Source organism: Triturus cristatus, chromosome 1_1, assembly GCF_964204655.1.
Source record: "Triturus cristatus chromosome 1_1, aTriCri1.1, whole genome shotgun sequence".
Classification (NCBI taxonomy): domain Eukaryota; kingdom Metazoa; phylum Chordata; class Amphibia; order Caudata; family Salamandridae; genus Triturus; species Triturus cristatus.
The window spans coordinates 123,558,175-123,573,827 of record NC_140579.1 but is presented as its reverse complement, the minus strand read 5'-3'; the positions used below and the strand labels follow the sequence as shown (position 1 = coordinate 123,573,827).

General features: G+C 49.2%; 1 protein-coding gene across 1 annotated transcript in view; it reads right to left on the bottom strand.

Moving 5' to 3' along the window:
* Positions 1–15,653, bottom strand: part of LOC146869740 (uncharacterized) — a 507,514-nt gene that overhangs the window by 28,272 nt on the left and 463,589 nt on the right. The window contains exons 10-12 of the mRNA XM_085640288.1: positions 9,865–9,962; positions 2,292–2,561; positions 242–514 (exon numbers count right to left, since the gene is read on the bottom strand). Of these exons, the coding sequence (XP_085496414.1) occupies positions 242–514; positions 2,292–2,561; positions 9,865–9,962 (641 nt within the window). The remainder of the gene's footprint in view (positions 1–241; positions 515–2,291; positions 2,562–9,864; positions 9,963–15,653) is intronic.

The window sequence follows — 15,653 nt, the reverse complement described above, 5'->3', positions numbered from 1 at the left end:
AGTGCCTGTGCACAGAGAGGAGTCAGTACCTGGTGGGGGCAGTAAGCGCTATATAAACCCCTCTAACCCACCTCTCTGCACTGCCAGTGCCTGTGCACAGAGAGGAGTCAGTACCTGGTGGGGGCAGTAAGCGCTATATAAACCCCCCTAACCCACCTCTCTGCACTGCCAGTGCCTGTGCACAAAGATGAGTCAGTGCCTGGTGGGGGCAGTAAGCGCTATATAAACCCCCATAACCCACCTGTCTGCAGCCGCTCCTCTCCCAGCTTCAGGTATTTCTTCAGGTACTCGATGCACCTCTCCTCCAGGTAGTCCTTCAGTCGCTGGGCGATGATCCTCTCCGAGTTCCATCGGTCTTGTGTGATCCTGACCGCATCCATGGCCGCCGTCCAGGTCAGTCTGTTCTTGTCAAAGCTGAGGAAGCCGTGTCCGTCAAAGGCGTCCTGACGGAACCCCCCCACGGAGCCGTCCTCCCGGAGCTCGCAGCCGTACATGGACTGAACCACGTGGAGACCTGAGGGGGGAGAGGAGAGTGAGGGGCTGAGGAGAGGTCTGACACCTGGAGGTAGCGGCTGGGGAAACACACCCGCGCGCCCCCCAGAACATTCTCCCGGAGCTCACAGCCGATCATCCACTGGACACTGTGGAGACCTGAGGGGGGAGAGGAGAGTGAGGGACTGAGAGGAACAGACACCTCCAGGCACAGATAGCGAGGAGACACAGCCCCCACCCCCCCCCCCCCCTCTGGAGGGTGGGGCAGACAGACTGTGCCTGAGGGGGGGGGGCTACAGAGAGTAAAGTGAAGGTGCGGAGACCAGAGGTGAAATGACAGCTGAGAAGGGGGGGGGGTGGTTAGAGTCAGGGCCTTGAGCCAAGAAAATCCCTCGCTTCTCCCTCCCCCCCAAGAGCCATCATCCAGGAGCTGACAGCTGTACATCCCCTGGATCATGCCGAGACCTGAGGGGAGAGGAGAGTGAGGGGCTGATAGGAACAGACACCTGGAGGCAGAGGCTGAGGGAAGACACAAACCCCCGTCCCCTCCCCTGCCCTCGGAGTTCACAGCCCAACATGTATTGAATAATGTGAAGACCTGGGGGGAGGGGAGAGGAGAGTGAGGGCTGAGGAGAGGTACGACACCCTCAGGCAGAGTCTGAGGGGAGACACAGCCCCCTTCCCTCCCCTCGGAGTTCACAGTCCGACATGTATTGAATAATGTGGAGACCTGGGGGAGGGGATAGGAGAGTGAGGGGTAGAGAAGCATGAGGGGCAATCACCAGCACCCCTCAACCCCCCACTCTTCGAGGGGGCCGCCACTGCAGTGAGGAGACACAAGAACCGCCCCATGGGGTGTGTCACCCGGAGCTCAGGAATTCCTGAGGGGGGGGAGTGAGGGGCTGAGGGGAGGTCTGACACCTGGAGGCTGAGGGAAGACACAAACCCCCGTCCCCTCCCCTGCCCTCAGAGTTCACAGCCCAACATGTATTGAATAATGTGGAGACCTGGGGGGAGGGGAGAGGAGAGGAGAGTGAGGGCTGAGGAGAGGTACGACACCCTCAGGCAGAGTCTGAGGGGAGACACAGCCCCCTTCCCTCCCCTCGGAGTTCACAGTCCGACATGTATTGAATAATGTGGAGACCTGGGGGGAGGGGATAGGAGAGTGAGGGGTAGAGAAGCATGAGGGCAATCACCAGCACCCCTCAACACCCCCACTCTTCGAGGGGGCCGCCACTGCAGTGAGGAGACACAAGAACCGCCCCATGGGGCGTGTGTCACCCGGAGCTCACGCCCGGAATTCCTAAGGGAGGGGGGAAAGAGTGAGGGGCTGAGGGGAGGTCTGACAGTGACACCTGGAGGCAGAGGCGAGACACAACCCCCCCCCCCCACTCCACCCGATGAGGCTATCCCTTTAACTTAAGGGCAAAGTGAGAAACCTCAAGGGGGCAACACAGATAGTGTCACAGTAGGAGCGAGGAACAGAGAGACCCTCGGATCCCGCCCCCCCACATAAACACCAATCACAGCTTCTGTGCTTGAAAATACTCTACATGACTGCCCCTTTCACCCCCTAAACACTGCCCCCTGACCTCCTCTCACCCCCAAACACTGCCCCCCTGACCTCCTCTCACCCCCAAACACTGCCCCCTGACCTCTTACCCCCTCTTCCTGGGTCTCCACCCCCCAAGTAAAGCTCAATTCATAGCCATACATCACGGGCAGCTCGTTACCCCCTCCCTTTCCCGTGTCCTTCTTCCAAACCCCCCTTAACTCCCACATCTGCCCCCCCCACTCACCTCGAGTCTGGTTGACTCGGTCCATCACGGTCCTCACATTGGCCTTGAACACCTGCTCGTTCCCTCGGTTTCTCTCCGTCTCCCCCTCCCAGTACTGGGGGTCCTCGGCCGTGAGCCTCTCCATCCAGGGGGCCCGGGGCCCCATCCTGCGGCTCTCACTGGTGTAACCCATGATGGGGGCATCATCCACGTACCCCACCACGGAGAACTGGGGGACCCCAGGGAGGGGCCCTGAGAGGGTGGAGTAGAAAGCTCTGAAAGAGTGTGAGCCTGGGGGGGGGGAGAGGGACAGGGGTCAGAGGAGAAAGCGTGCACCCCCACATGTGATACCTTCCAACCGCACCCCCACACAACACTGACCCACCTCATGCACTACAAAGACACCCCCCCCCCCAGTCCTCCACTCCCCCCTCTACAGTGTATGTCACTCTTACAAATAAACGGGGCGACCCCAGAGAGGGACCCCGAGGGGGGAGAAGAAGTAATGGAGGGAGGGAGGGGGGCTGCAACAGAACGCCAGGGAAGGACCTCAGGGGGAGGGGGGTCAACAGTGCAGCAATACTCCATACCCCCCTCCACCAGGTAAGGCATCCCTCACCCCTCCTCCTCCTGGTGAAAAAGTCACGGGGTTAATCCCCGTGCTGGCGACGAAGCATGTGTTGGCTTGTAACCTGTGGCTTGTAAACCTGTATATAAAGACGGAGAACAAAAGGAGCGAAAAAGAAGCATAAAAGAACAAAAGAAACGTGTTCTAAATACTTGTTGCACTGTCTTGACTTACTATAGCTACAGCTCCACAAGGGTTGTTACTGAGCCCCACCGTTTGTAATGTTTATGTGGCCCCCGCTAGCCAAACGGATCAAATCTTTTGGTTTCTCAACAATTTCATAGCAGACGAGACTCAGATTATTGTGTCCATCTCTAGCAATGTGGAGGAAGCCTCACATCGCTTCAATAGTTGCATGGGTGAGATTGTCAAATGGATGAAACATAATAGTCTGAAGTTAAATTCGGAGAAAACAGAGGTCCTTCTTTTTGGTAAAGACCTCTCATTTCGGAACCCGTCCATGTGGCCCCAATCGCTTCACCCTGGCCCCACTCCGGTCTCGATCCTGGGTTTGGTCCTTGATCTTTCATTTAAAGATTAGATAAACAAACTCACCCCGGCCTGGTTCTTTATCATGAAAACTCTGAGGAAAATCCTTCCCTTTATTCCCTTTGATTTGCAGGAATCAATGGTGATTGCATTGGTATTTGTAGTATTCTCCTATTACTATCTAGCTCTTATGATAACTCGCACCCAGCTGCTCAGCCTGTGTGAGTGTTCTGAGTGGAATGTTTGGTGTGTGGGCTGTGTGTGGAATGCTTGGGTGGCTGGAGCAGAATGATAGTTGGATGGATTGGGGTGAGCAGCTAGCAGGCTGCTCCCGGTGGTACTGTTGATGGATACTTAGGACTGCTGACAGAGATCTACACTTGTGATATATTGAAGATACTTGCCTGTTTATCTACTCTTCAATAAAGCTACGTTGACTTCTTCACACCAGCGTTGTCCTGATTACTGAAGTATTGTCCAAGCTAGACTATTGCAATGCCCTCTATCAGGACATCCAACAACATTCTCTAAAAAAAATCTCCAGCTTCTGCAGAACGCAGCAGCCCTTCTCCTAAAAAGAAAAGTGGTGGCTGGCTTGTACCGAGGGTGGTGATGGTGAGACGGGGGAGAGGGGGGGGGGGGTGCCGGGAACCAAAAACAAAAATTCACTTAACTTCGTAGCTCGACGTCCTCCTCCCTCGGGTGTCTTCTAGGAAGCTCTCAATGCAGGAAACTGTACTACCCCATCCTGGCGCTGCTTTCACAGCATGGAAGCAGGGCCAGGATTGATTAGGGCGGTCTCTCTCAGCTCTCCTAAGAACACTGGAGGCCTGCGCTTTCTCTAACTCAGATGTCTAAGACAGCTAGGTTAGAGAACTTTAAAATGCGCATGTCTGGCCCAAGACAGACAAACAAAGAGGCATGAGCATTTTAAAGCGCAAAGCTCCCGGCTTGTGCTATTCGGCAGTGCTGGCCCTGCCCCGTCCTGACACTTAGTCACCTAAGACCTCCTGGTCGGAGACCTAGCTCTCTGCACCAGCAGCTCCGCTGTTGTGCCGCTGCCCCTTTCACCTCTGTAAGGTAGGTATTCGAGGCCCTCCTCCACCCGCAGGCTCCTGCCTGCGCCTCATCCCTGGTGGTCCAGTGGGAGAGCCCTGCTCTTCTGCTGGGTCCGCTGTTGTCAGTCTTCGTGTTGTGTCCCTGTTTTCTTCCTTTGCCTGTCTTTTGTCTTTTTGGGTCTTTAATTTCTGCTTTTAATTTTATTCTGCCCTCTTTCTTTATTTTCCTGTCTCTGTTCCTGTGCCCTTGTTGTGTCCTCCATGCCAGTATCTCGCCACCCTTTTCCCCGCGGCCCCTCCCCCATGCCGGTTCCCGCCTCACAGCTGCACTTTCCTCCCCCTTCCCTATTTAATGGCAGCCGCACGCAGCAGGTGCGCAGCTGGCACGCCGAAGGCAAGCCCGTCTGCGACCAGCACCAGGGACCCTGGTTCTCCAACAACTGTCAGCTGCCAACAATCCTTCACCACCAGTGGTGGAAGTGGGGAAAAAAAAGTAGGGGAACTGTGGGCGTGGCATCAGGGGGCGGGAATATTCCAAGGATTGGGTCAGTGGGCGGAGTCAGAGGTGTGGCTAAAAAAAAAGAGCAAAACATCCCAATTTTTAGTATGTTTGGCATTTCACTGACGAGTTACAGCTTATGATGTTATTTAATGCAACCAATAGATACACATTTATTTGAGGTTTAATAGATGAGTTTTTGACATTAAAATTCATTTACAATGTGGGATACGTATTCAATCACAGAATGTCCCAAATACGCATATAGATGGAATCATAAGCCATTTGTGTCCGAGCCATGCAGTTTCTTTCATTAGCACTTCTCCTCCCTTTTTCTAACCATTTCTGAACATAATAATTGACTTTAGATTCGATGACAGGAAGCCCCACGTGTTGGGGAGCACTGTTGATGACATCATTCTGTGCCCCACGGTCAATGCAAAATTGTATTCATGTGTTTTTACATGCTTCACGCAACATGTCATGAAGCCAGCATTAGATGCCTCTTAGTTTCCTGTTATTGTATCTAGACCTACCACTCTAAAACAACCCAGACCTGTTGGTTTTGCAGATGCTTTTAGCAGTATCAGATGAATGAGATACATCTATTTTATGAGTAGTTTGTGTAATTACCACTCAAGTTAGATAGCTATCAGAATTGCAAATGCATCAATTCTGAAATTATGAGACTCAAACATAGGTAGTGGTCCTCAGATTATTTCAATCAGTTATTTTCTCCCCTACAGGCTACTATCCTCTGCAATCACTATTAGGCACCTTCCTCCTTTGTCTCTCCATGAGCACTGTAGGTGTATAGGAATACCACCCACCAGAGACTGCATGAGAGAAGTTCAAACATGAATGGTAAAATATCCTAGTTTGCAAATGTTTTCCACATAATTATAACGCTGCCGTGTTTGCCACATAAAGCACCATCTGCTTCATAAGCTGATGGTTTTACCTAAAAATTAGTTTGCATCTCAAATGGATCAAAACAACGTGACTTGTGTTGCTGTGAAGTGGAGGGCCCTTTACAAAGGTTGACTGGTCACGTTCTCAGGGCTGCTATTAATGAGGCGAAAGCTTTACAGAGACTGTTAGTATGTGTAAAAATAACAAAGTATCAGAAAATGTACCACATTAGGCTGCAGTCTTTCTTTGCTGCATAATTTAGTCAACACTGCAACATAATTTTGCCCTCCATTGCTGCGTAATTGCAGCGGCCCAAAAGCAGGCAGCACATGTTAAAAGTGCTTACTGCTTGAAGCAAAGGGACACCGTGAAGTTTGCGAACTTAGGGACATATTTACGGGAATGGTGGTGCAACGCATCAAGTTACTTTGCTGTGCTGCCCTGGGTCACAGGGAAAGGGCAGAAATGCACCGTCTTTATCCAATACGGTGCATTCCTGCCCTTTCCAAGTGTGCTGGTGCCGTTTCGTCAGCCTAGCGCCAACGCAGGCACCCTTGCACCATGGTGCAAGGGTGCCTCCATTGCATGCAGCATTGTTTTTTGTGCACAAAAGCAAACCTGAGAGGCTTTTACCTCTTTGTATGAGTGCTGCACATATAGAAAGAGGAAAACAGGGAGAAATAAAGATTTTTCTCCTTGTTGTGCCTCCCTTGGGGAGGCGTCGGATTTTGAATCAGTCCCAGGTTTACAAGTCCTTGTAAATCTGGGAATGCATAAAAAACGTGAGAGTTGAGTGGGAACACCCACTACAATGCCTCCCTTGTGCAGAGTAAGTCAAAGCAGCAATTTGCGCTGTGTTGATTTACTCCATATTTATGAAACCATTCAAAGCCATTCAAAGTGGCTTTGCGTGGCTTCATAAATATGATTTGCAGATTTGTGACGTGCATTTACCACTTTCCATGGTGCAAGCATGACGCAAGGCCCTTGTAAACATGCCCCTTAGTCTGGTGTGCATGCAAATCCTGCATTGCCAATCCCTGGTGAGTTGCATTAATACCACTGGAACAAGGCCAATGGAGGCACCTATGTGTGAGGCGGACTGGCCTCAAGGGTCCTGTGACCTCAGTGACAAAGTCACTGCGGTTCTAGGGTGTGCTGCTTCGTAGGCCTACCCGCAAGACTGTAGGTGAACTTCAGTATGGATTGTGGTGGATAGGCCTTCAAGGTTAACCCACACTGGCCACCGGTAGGGTCCACCTGCTGGTGCTAAGAGACCAGGGCTTGTATGGCCTTCTAAGGTCTAGTAGGGGAATGTGCTCCCTCAGGAGAGTGGTCTGGTGGACTGGTCATGAAGCCCGATTCCCCAGCTCCAGATTTTGTAGCTCTGGCCGTAGTGCCACATCCTATCCTCCTTGAGCACCCTTCTGTCCCACTGAGAGACACTTGCATTGCCTTCAGCTACAACCCAATTCTGCCCCATTATAAACACCTGGCTGTGACTCAATTCAAATTACGCACTGCCTGAAAAAAGTAACAACATCCTTGAAAAAGCAAACACTCATAGGCACAGGAAGATTATGTAAAGCGTGCGAAATATAAGCAGGAACGACATGGCTACTCTAGTTTTGACACTCCTTTTTTAGAAATCAATGAGTGTTTTTTGCCTCAAACGTTGAGGACATGAAAACTGTGCTCTTAGTGTACACAGGTGTGCCTTTGGCGTACTCGTGGACAGCAAGGAAGGGCATAAGCAGGGCTCAGAAGATTAAGGTATTCTTGAGGAAAATCTGATCTGACTCACAGAAACCCACAGGGCTTCTCCACATTCATGTATCCAGCAAGCTGCTCAAACATCGACATTATGTATTCAAGTGTCCTGCTAACTATACCTTTTGAACTGTCTGGCTTGCTAACTCTCCTACCCACAAAAAACTTGAAAGAGCTCTTGAGGGTAAAAGGCAAAATTATATTTTCATTCGGGAAGTGAAGAATACATCCAACTTTATTTTTTGTGGCGACACAATCGTACATTAGTTAGGCTGTAATGCATTGCTAAAACAAAATCACAAACCTAAGAGGTCCCAAAGGCAAGACCTATTGGCTTTGCCAATGCTTATTTAGATATCTCATTTGCTAAATGGGGCACTTTTAATTTGGTGCCAGACAGGGCCAAACTGGGAACCCAAAGCAGCCCTGGCAAATTTGTGTCCATCCCCTGCACAGTGTGATGCATGCGAACGCAGCAAGCAAGCCTGATGACTGCAAAAGGGACACGGGGAGAGGGTCTTCTCTCCCCTAGAAAATTTTGGAAAAAATTACATGAATGGTGCATTCTACAACACATTGTATTATGTATTCCATTGTATTAGCTTTTAGAGAACAGTAAATGATGACCTTACGGTGCACCAGGATGCGACAATCTTGTTGGGGCCCTTCAAGGAATCCCTCACTATCACCCTCCAACAGCGCCCCTCATCTCTCCACTGCCCCTTTCTCACATGTGTTTAAATTGTTTTATAGTGCCTCTCATACCGGTGAGGGACTTGGAGCACTTTAAATCATGCACACATACAGAGACAATTAATCATACGTGTGTAAATCAATGTTTAGAAAATGTTTACAAGACAAAAGGGGCTAGAAGGTGTTAGGATTCACATGCCATCAATTCTGGTTGGCATTTTTTTAAGATCTGGAACACAACCCGAGGGTTCAAAATGTAACACAGTAGTTGGCTTTTCTAATAAGAATGTATTTCTTCCCAAACAAACCAATTTTAGCAGTATTAGGATAATGAATGACTGGGGAAAAAACATACCTTCTAAACCCTCACCATGCAGTTTGCATGCAGCTCTCTGTGGCAAAAGCAGTAACCCACTGAGCTTTCCCATTAAATACAGTTCTGTGATTTGTATGGTACAGGTTCTTTGCAGCAGGCATTTTAACCCTCTGCGCTACAATGGATGGGTCAAAACTGGCAATAGACAATACTCCAATCTCTCTCCAACAGGAAGATCAACAACCAGAGATATAAATCTTGACTCTTTTATTGTTGCCTGAAATCTGCTGGGCTTACAAGGAATCCTGCAGTAATTTTTGCGTTTTTGAAAGTGAGAAGTGAGTCATTGTGCTGGACAGCCCTGCAGGTTTTGTTACTGGGGGTCGGTTTTGCAGCCTCCAGTAATAAAACCAGCCTCCCTTCCGATGCCCAGTACACCAGCCCGGCCTTGGTGCCTGGACTGATTTGTTTTCACAGTCAGACCCTGGATGGGGTTCACAAGGGGCTCTGGTGCTCAGTGTCACAGAAATGGACAGCTCGGGCTGCTCTTATGTTATATCCTTAGAAAAGGGTAAACAGTATTTTCAAAAAGACCACATCCCTGAACATAGACAGAGAAGCAGTACACATTTTATAAAATATAATACAGAAAACAGCAGATAAGACATTAAACATTTTGCACATTTTTTAGGTCTCGACCTTGCTATCGCGTAAGCGATAGCAATGCGAGACTATTGTAAAGGGTCTTTTCAAAGTGCTCCCAAAAGCAGATTGCATGGCTAGCACGCGCACAATCACGCGCATCGTGCCGCCATGCACTCCGCTTTTGGGAGCACTTCAAAGGGTCCGCTCCCCCGCCTGGAATGCGCTCCCCCCGCCAAGCGCGCGCGCCACGCTCCGCCGGGCTTGTCTTGTTTTTCAATGCCTTCCATACACTGTCCCGAAGTTTCCTTTTGATCTGGTCTTCATTGAGACCTCTCTGGTCGGCAGGCTTCTCACTGCTTAATGAAGCAGATAGTGTAAACAGCTTGTTACCTGCCTCCCTTCGTTTAACTTCTCTCGATGTTGCCATACTATCGATCCCTTTATAATCATTCGGGGATCCTGCAGTAAATGCCAGCACTCACGCTGTTAATGACCAACTCTCTTCGGGTGAATTATACTCCCGTTTAGCACCCCGCACCTTGGAATAACCAGCCCGAAACCACAAAGTTAGTGTTGCCGCTCACCTGTGTAGTACCGGTACCAGGGAGGGGGGTCCTCCGACTCTTCACTACTCACGCACTTCTCGATGCGAGCAACTGCTACAGTTCGTTTCCGGTTAACACTGCTTGGAGATAATTCGAGTGTTTTATTTTTTCTCATGTAACGTAACATTTGTTCTTGTACTATGCATACTTGTAATTTTTTCCTCAGGTAACGTTACTGTTCCTATTGTGGAGCGCTCTAACACCTTCGGGTAAAGTCTGGGCTATATAAAAACGCATAAATAAATAATAATAAAACAGGTAACTGCATGTGATAGCGTTCCACATTCATTATTGGTGGAACGCTATCACATGGAGTTACCTGTTTTATGGATTCTCCCACATTAATTCGAACAAATCATTATTGTTAAAACCACTCGCATTATCCCAAATGCAACTTTATTCAAAAAGAAAATTGCAGAAACTGACAACAATCTGTTTTCTATGTTTTTGACTTGCACGACAGCACTTGTGGTGGTCTCTTTAAAAGAGAAATGAAAGAAAGTAAAACCTAACCCGTGACCAAGGAGCGAAGGCTCCGAAACGCGTTGGGATGTTTGTTGCCAATTTGTAAAATAATCACGCTGATTTATTGAAGCCTCCACACTGTGGATCTTCTGGTTGGAGTTAAAAGGACCTGGCCATACCAACAGACTGCTGTATGGTGTATATATATATATATATATATTCTTTCAAATGCACTTATAACAAAAGGCGTGGCGCACACTGCTCCAATTTTCAAAATCGCTTTATTGCGCTTTATTTATTTTTTTACAGGTGTTGTGTCAGTAGTAAATAATCGTAAAATCAATGTGATGCTGAAAATCATCAGTGTGACGACCCCCCCAGCCTAATCTAAGTCAGCATGAGATCTAGAGGAATACCACTTTGCGGGGCATTCCTATATTATATCACCAAGTATTGCAGTGAAGGTGTTTTGTTCATTAACCTTACTCAAACCCTGAAAAATCTAATTTTATAGATTTTTATTTTTTTTTGCATCTTTTATATAGCGCGAACTCGACCCAAAGGTATTGGAGCGCTGTACGCGAGCACCGTATTTACATTACATATTCAGGCACGGGGAGATTAAATGATTTGCCCAGAATCACAGGATGTGGACGCGACCTCGAGGCTCGAACCCTGGTTTCCAGCAGCAAAGTGCCCCCATAGGTTTGTGCCAGATGTCTGTTCCTTCCTCCACTCACAGCTGCTGCCCAGCTCCTGCCAACAGGCTAAGGGGCATATCAACAAGGGCTTTATCTCTGCTTTTTTGGCTTTAAAAGCCAAAAAAGCAGAGATAAAACTAGCACCCTATCAACAACAGGGTGCTAACATGCAAATTTGCATGTTAGCACCCTTTTACTCTACGCTTCCCCTTGCATCTCTAATGAGATGCAAAGGGGGCGTTCCAGAGTACAATAATAGGAGAAATGTCGCTAAGCGACATTTCTCCTATTATCAAGAATGTCGCTAACCCTGTTAGAGACAAAAAAAGCAGCGCTAACCGCGGTTAACGCTGCTTTTTTAAGTCTGGTATTTTTCCAACTTAGCCATGATATCCTATGGAAGGAGGATATCATGGCTAAGTTTGCCTGTCCCTATCAACAAGGTAACGTGAGATTATCGCTGGGTTTCCAGCGATAATCTCACGTTAGCCTGTTAGTGTGAGGATTTTTATCGCTATTGAGATAAGCGTTGCTAATAGCACGCTATCTCAGCGATAAAAATTCACGCTAGCCGGCGATAATTATCCTAGCGCTAAGTGCGCTTAGAGATAATTATCGCCGGTTGTTGTTGATATGCCCCTAAATTACTTGCTGTTTATTACCTTCGTCATAAATCTGCTTGCTGGTAGATAAGCAGAACGTGAGAGCTGTGACAAACTAACCTTTCCTCCAGCTAGGGGTTCAGCATACACTCCATGATGGGCATATCAATGTAACTAGATCTCAACAGTCCGAATCTGTATTTGTTTTCATAGGCTGCTGTTCAATACTCTTACAGTTGCATCCATCAGAGCGGTGCACTCACAGGTGAATTCACTACGGGGGAACCACCAGAGTCGTGCACTCACAGGTGAATTCACTACATGGAATAGACCAGAGGAGCGCACTCACAGGTGAATTTACTGCACAGAATCCACCGGAGCGTGCACTCACAGGTGAATTCACTGCACGGAATCCACCAGAGCCATGCACTCATGAGTGAATTCACTGCATGGAATAGACCAGAGCTGTGCACTCACAAGTAAATTCACTGCACGGAATCCATCAGAGTCGTGCACTCACGGGTGAATTAACTGCACGGAATCCATCAGAGTGGTGCACTCACGGGTGAATTCACTGCACGGAATCCACTGGAGCCGTTCACTCACAGGGAATTCAGTGCATGGAATAGACCAGAGCAGTACACTCACGGGTGAATTCACTGCACAGCATCGATCAGAGCCGTGCACTCATGAGTGAATTTACTGCACAGAATCCACCAGAGCGTGCACTCGCAGGTGAATTCAGTACACTAAATATACCAGAGCAGTGCACTCACAGGTGAATTCACTGCACGGAATCCATCGGAGTGGTGCACTCACGGGTGCATTCACTGCGGGGAATCCACCAGAGTCGTGCACTCACAGGTGAATTCACTGCATGGAATAGACCAGAGCAGTACACTCACGGCTGAATTCACTGCACGACATCGATCAGAGCCGTGCACTCAGGGGTGAATTTACTGCACGGAATCCATCAGAGCGGTGCACTCACAGGTGAATTCACTGCGGGGAATCCACCAGAGCCGTGCACTCACAGGTGAATTCACTGCATCGAATAAACCAGAGCCATTCTCTCATGGGTGAATTTACTGTATAGAATCCACCAGAGTGTGCACTCACAGATGAATTCACTGCACAGAAACCACCAGAGCCGTGCACTCACAAGTGAATTCACTGCATGGAATAGACCAGAGCCGTGCACTCACAGGTAAATTCACTGCACGGAATCCATCAGAGCGGTGCACTCATGGGTGAATTCACTGCACTGCATCCATTAGAGCCGTGCACTCACGAGTGAATTCACTGCACGGTGATGAGGAGACAAAAGGGAACAAACATGGCTATCGACACTTCCTAAAGGCTCACAGAGGCAGCACGTGCGGCTGTTGCTAATATGTAACAGACCACCCAAGACATGTTCAGACCACAGAGGGCGAGTGCAGTCTTATAGCGCCTCGCTCATTAACCGTAAGACGTGCAGCTGCATCTGTGCAGTGACTTGCATTTGTGGCAAAATGTAATAGGCTCCGCGGAATAGTTTTATAGTCCATTAAATCAAACATATGAGATGCTTTTACAGCACACATCTAAAACGTAAGTATTTAAAAGTGTTCTGTTACGTAATAATAAAGAACAAGCATTTGCAATGCAATAGGTCTCGCGTTTACGCGAGTTTAAGCTATCGGCATTGTAAATGATTGCCTTTTATTTATGTTTTAAAAACGAAAACAAAAATAAAAGGCATTGTTATTTGCTATGTCAATAACTCATACCCACGTAAATGCGAGACCTATTGCATTGCAAATGCCTGTTTTAAAAAGCGCCAAGGTTTGAGCACAGTCTGCCACAGAATTCCACATGAAGTCCTCTTCCTTTCTGTGTGGCATCCTCAGTCTGGGTGAGCTGGAAAATAAAGGGCAGATGAGGTCAAGGGCGGGGCCGCCAATGCGTCCTAATGTGTCCATTGTATTGGTCACAGTGGGGGCAGGTGGGTGGCCTCCTCACTAAATGAGGTGTAAATTACCGCACAGCCGGGCCCATCAGAGGTAGCTGGGTTTTTGTGCCGATTGATTGCTCCTCCATTGCACCACGGCTCCTACAGTGTTGCTGGGCAGGTCCCTGACCACAGATACAGTGGGGAAGGGGGAGGGGGTCCTGGCAGCTGCAGAGGCCTTTCTCGCTATGCAGCACACCGGCCTGGATGATGCTGTAGTATTTCTTTTAAGCTTAGAGCATTCCTGCCGTCCCGGGACGCATTTTTGAAATGAAGAAGTAGGGGAACGGACTTTGCTAAATTAAATAAGTAGGGGCACGCCGTGCCCCTCCGTTCCCGCCCACTTCGACCACTGTTCACCACCCTCCGCACCCCCACGGCCGTCACCCCCGCGCCGGACAGCAGTTCCCCCGAAGCCCTGAGGTGCATCTTCCTCAACGTGCGCTCCCTACACAGACATGCTGTAGAGATCTGGGACTTCCTCAACACCCTCTCGCCAGACGTCACCTGCCTCACATCTTGTGGACCCCGGCAACTCAGTGAACGACGCAGTGGGAGAAAAAACGAAAACAAAACATCGGCCTGACCTGCTGTAAATCGCCACGGGAGTGGATCGGTGGACGCTGCTGCTGGGCCGAATGGGCTCCTGGTGGCAGGCGCAGGATGGCAGAAGATGAAGGAGAACTGCGCCATCTGGGCCTGTGCCGGCTGCTGGAGGAGCCGGAGGGTGTTCCTCCCCTAGACATTACGCTGGAGGCTGGCGGGTGCTGCATGAGTGGACCCGGGAGGCAAGTGGCAGCCGCAATCGAAGGCCTGGGTTATTGAATTTTTTCTGAGGGAATGGGTGTAATCAGAGGAGGATCGCGTTGATGGGACCCGGCCTGGCTGCCAGAGGAGTCTAGGGACAGTCCCTGCTAGGACGCGGCACCCGAGGCCTACAGGCACTGTACACGGCCCACGGGCGCAGAAGAAATGCGAGGTGAGCCGGCTGGCGGGAGCACCTCGGAGGCGGTGCTATAACCGCGGAGCTGTACTCTAATAATTGTCTACTGCAGTGGCCCTACTGGAGAGGGAAAACTAGCTACTGCAGGACACTGTCACTGAACAGGGGCCCACAGAACTGCCAGAACTACTGACGGCCCTCATAAAAGTAGTGAGGATTAGGTTGGCTGCCCACACCCTGAGAATTTCAAGAGATTCAAATAAGGCTGAGGTGAACCTGCATATCTATCACGGGCAGAGGGGAAAAGGATGACTTGCGATACATGGAGTGGACACCCCCGCTATACAGGTGAGAGTAGGAATAGCAGTAACTAGTGATGAGAAGCTCCCAGCCACAACAAATAAGCAAGCCTCAGAGGACAAGCTAAAGTAAAGGCGGCTGCTCATTAGCTGTAGCATAACTGGCTGAATAAGAGAGAAATTTGCGTAAATTGCCATCTCAGAAATAACAGATGTGACACCACCATATAACAATTTTATATTTAATACAGTGCTTGTGACTTTGCTCTTTGGTGTCACACAGCTAAACATAAACTATGGTGAAAGATAAAGGAAACAAGACAGCCCAGGCCAACAACATTTCCAATTACGCCTAACGAGCACCATTGGAACAAGGGTGCCCAATGGCAATGCTACCAGAAGGCACGGAGGCACCGGCACACAACTCTCATCGGCCTACATACATAACAGAAGTGCTAACAGTTATCCGCGCTACGCGGGATGTATTAAAAAACAAGATTGAATCTGTGGCTGTCGATCTGAAACTACTTCGTTACGACCTGCAAAAAGTCACAGAACGTGTGACCACCACCGAAAAAATTGTGGATACACTGCAAACAGAGATGCACACACTAAGGGATACCGTGATCAGTTTACAACAAAAAGTGGTGCGACTAGATGCACAGGCCGAAGATGCCGAGGGAAGGTCTTGGAGAAACAATCTCCGATTCGTCGGATTTCCTGAAAAAACAGAAGGTCCATCGACAGAGCTGTTCCTGGAGGAAT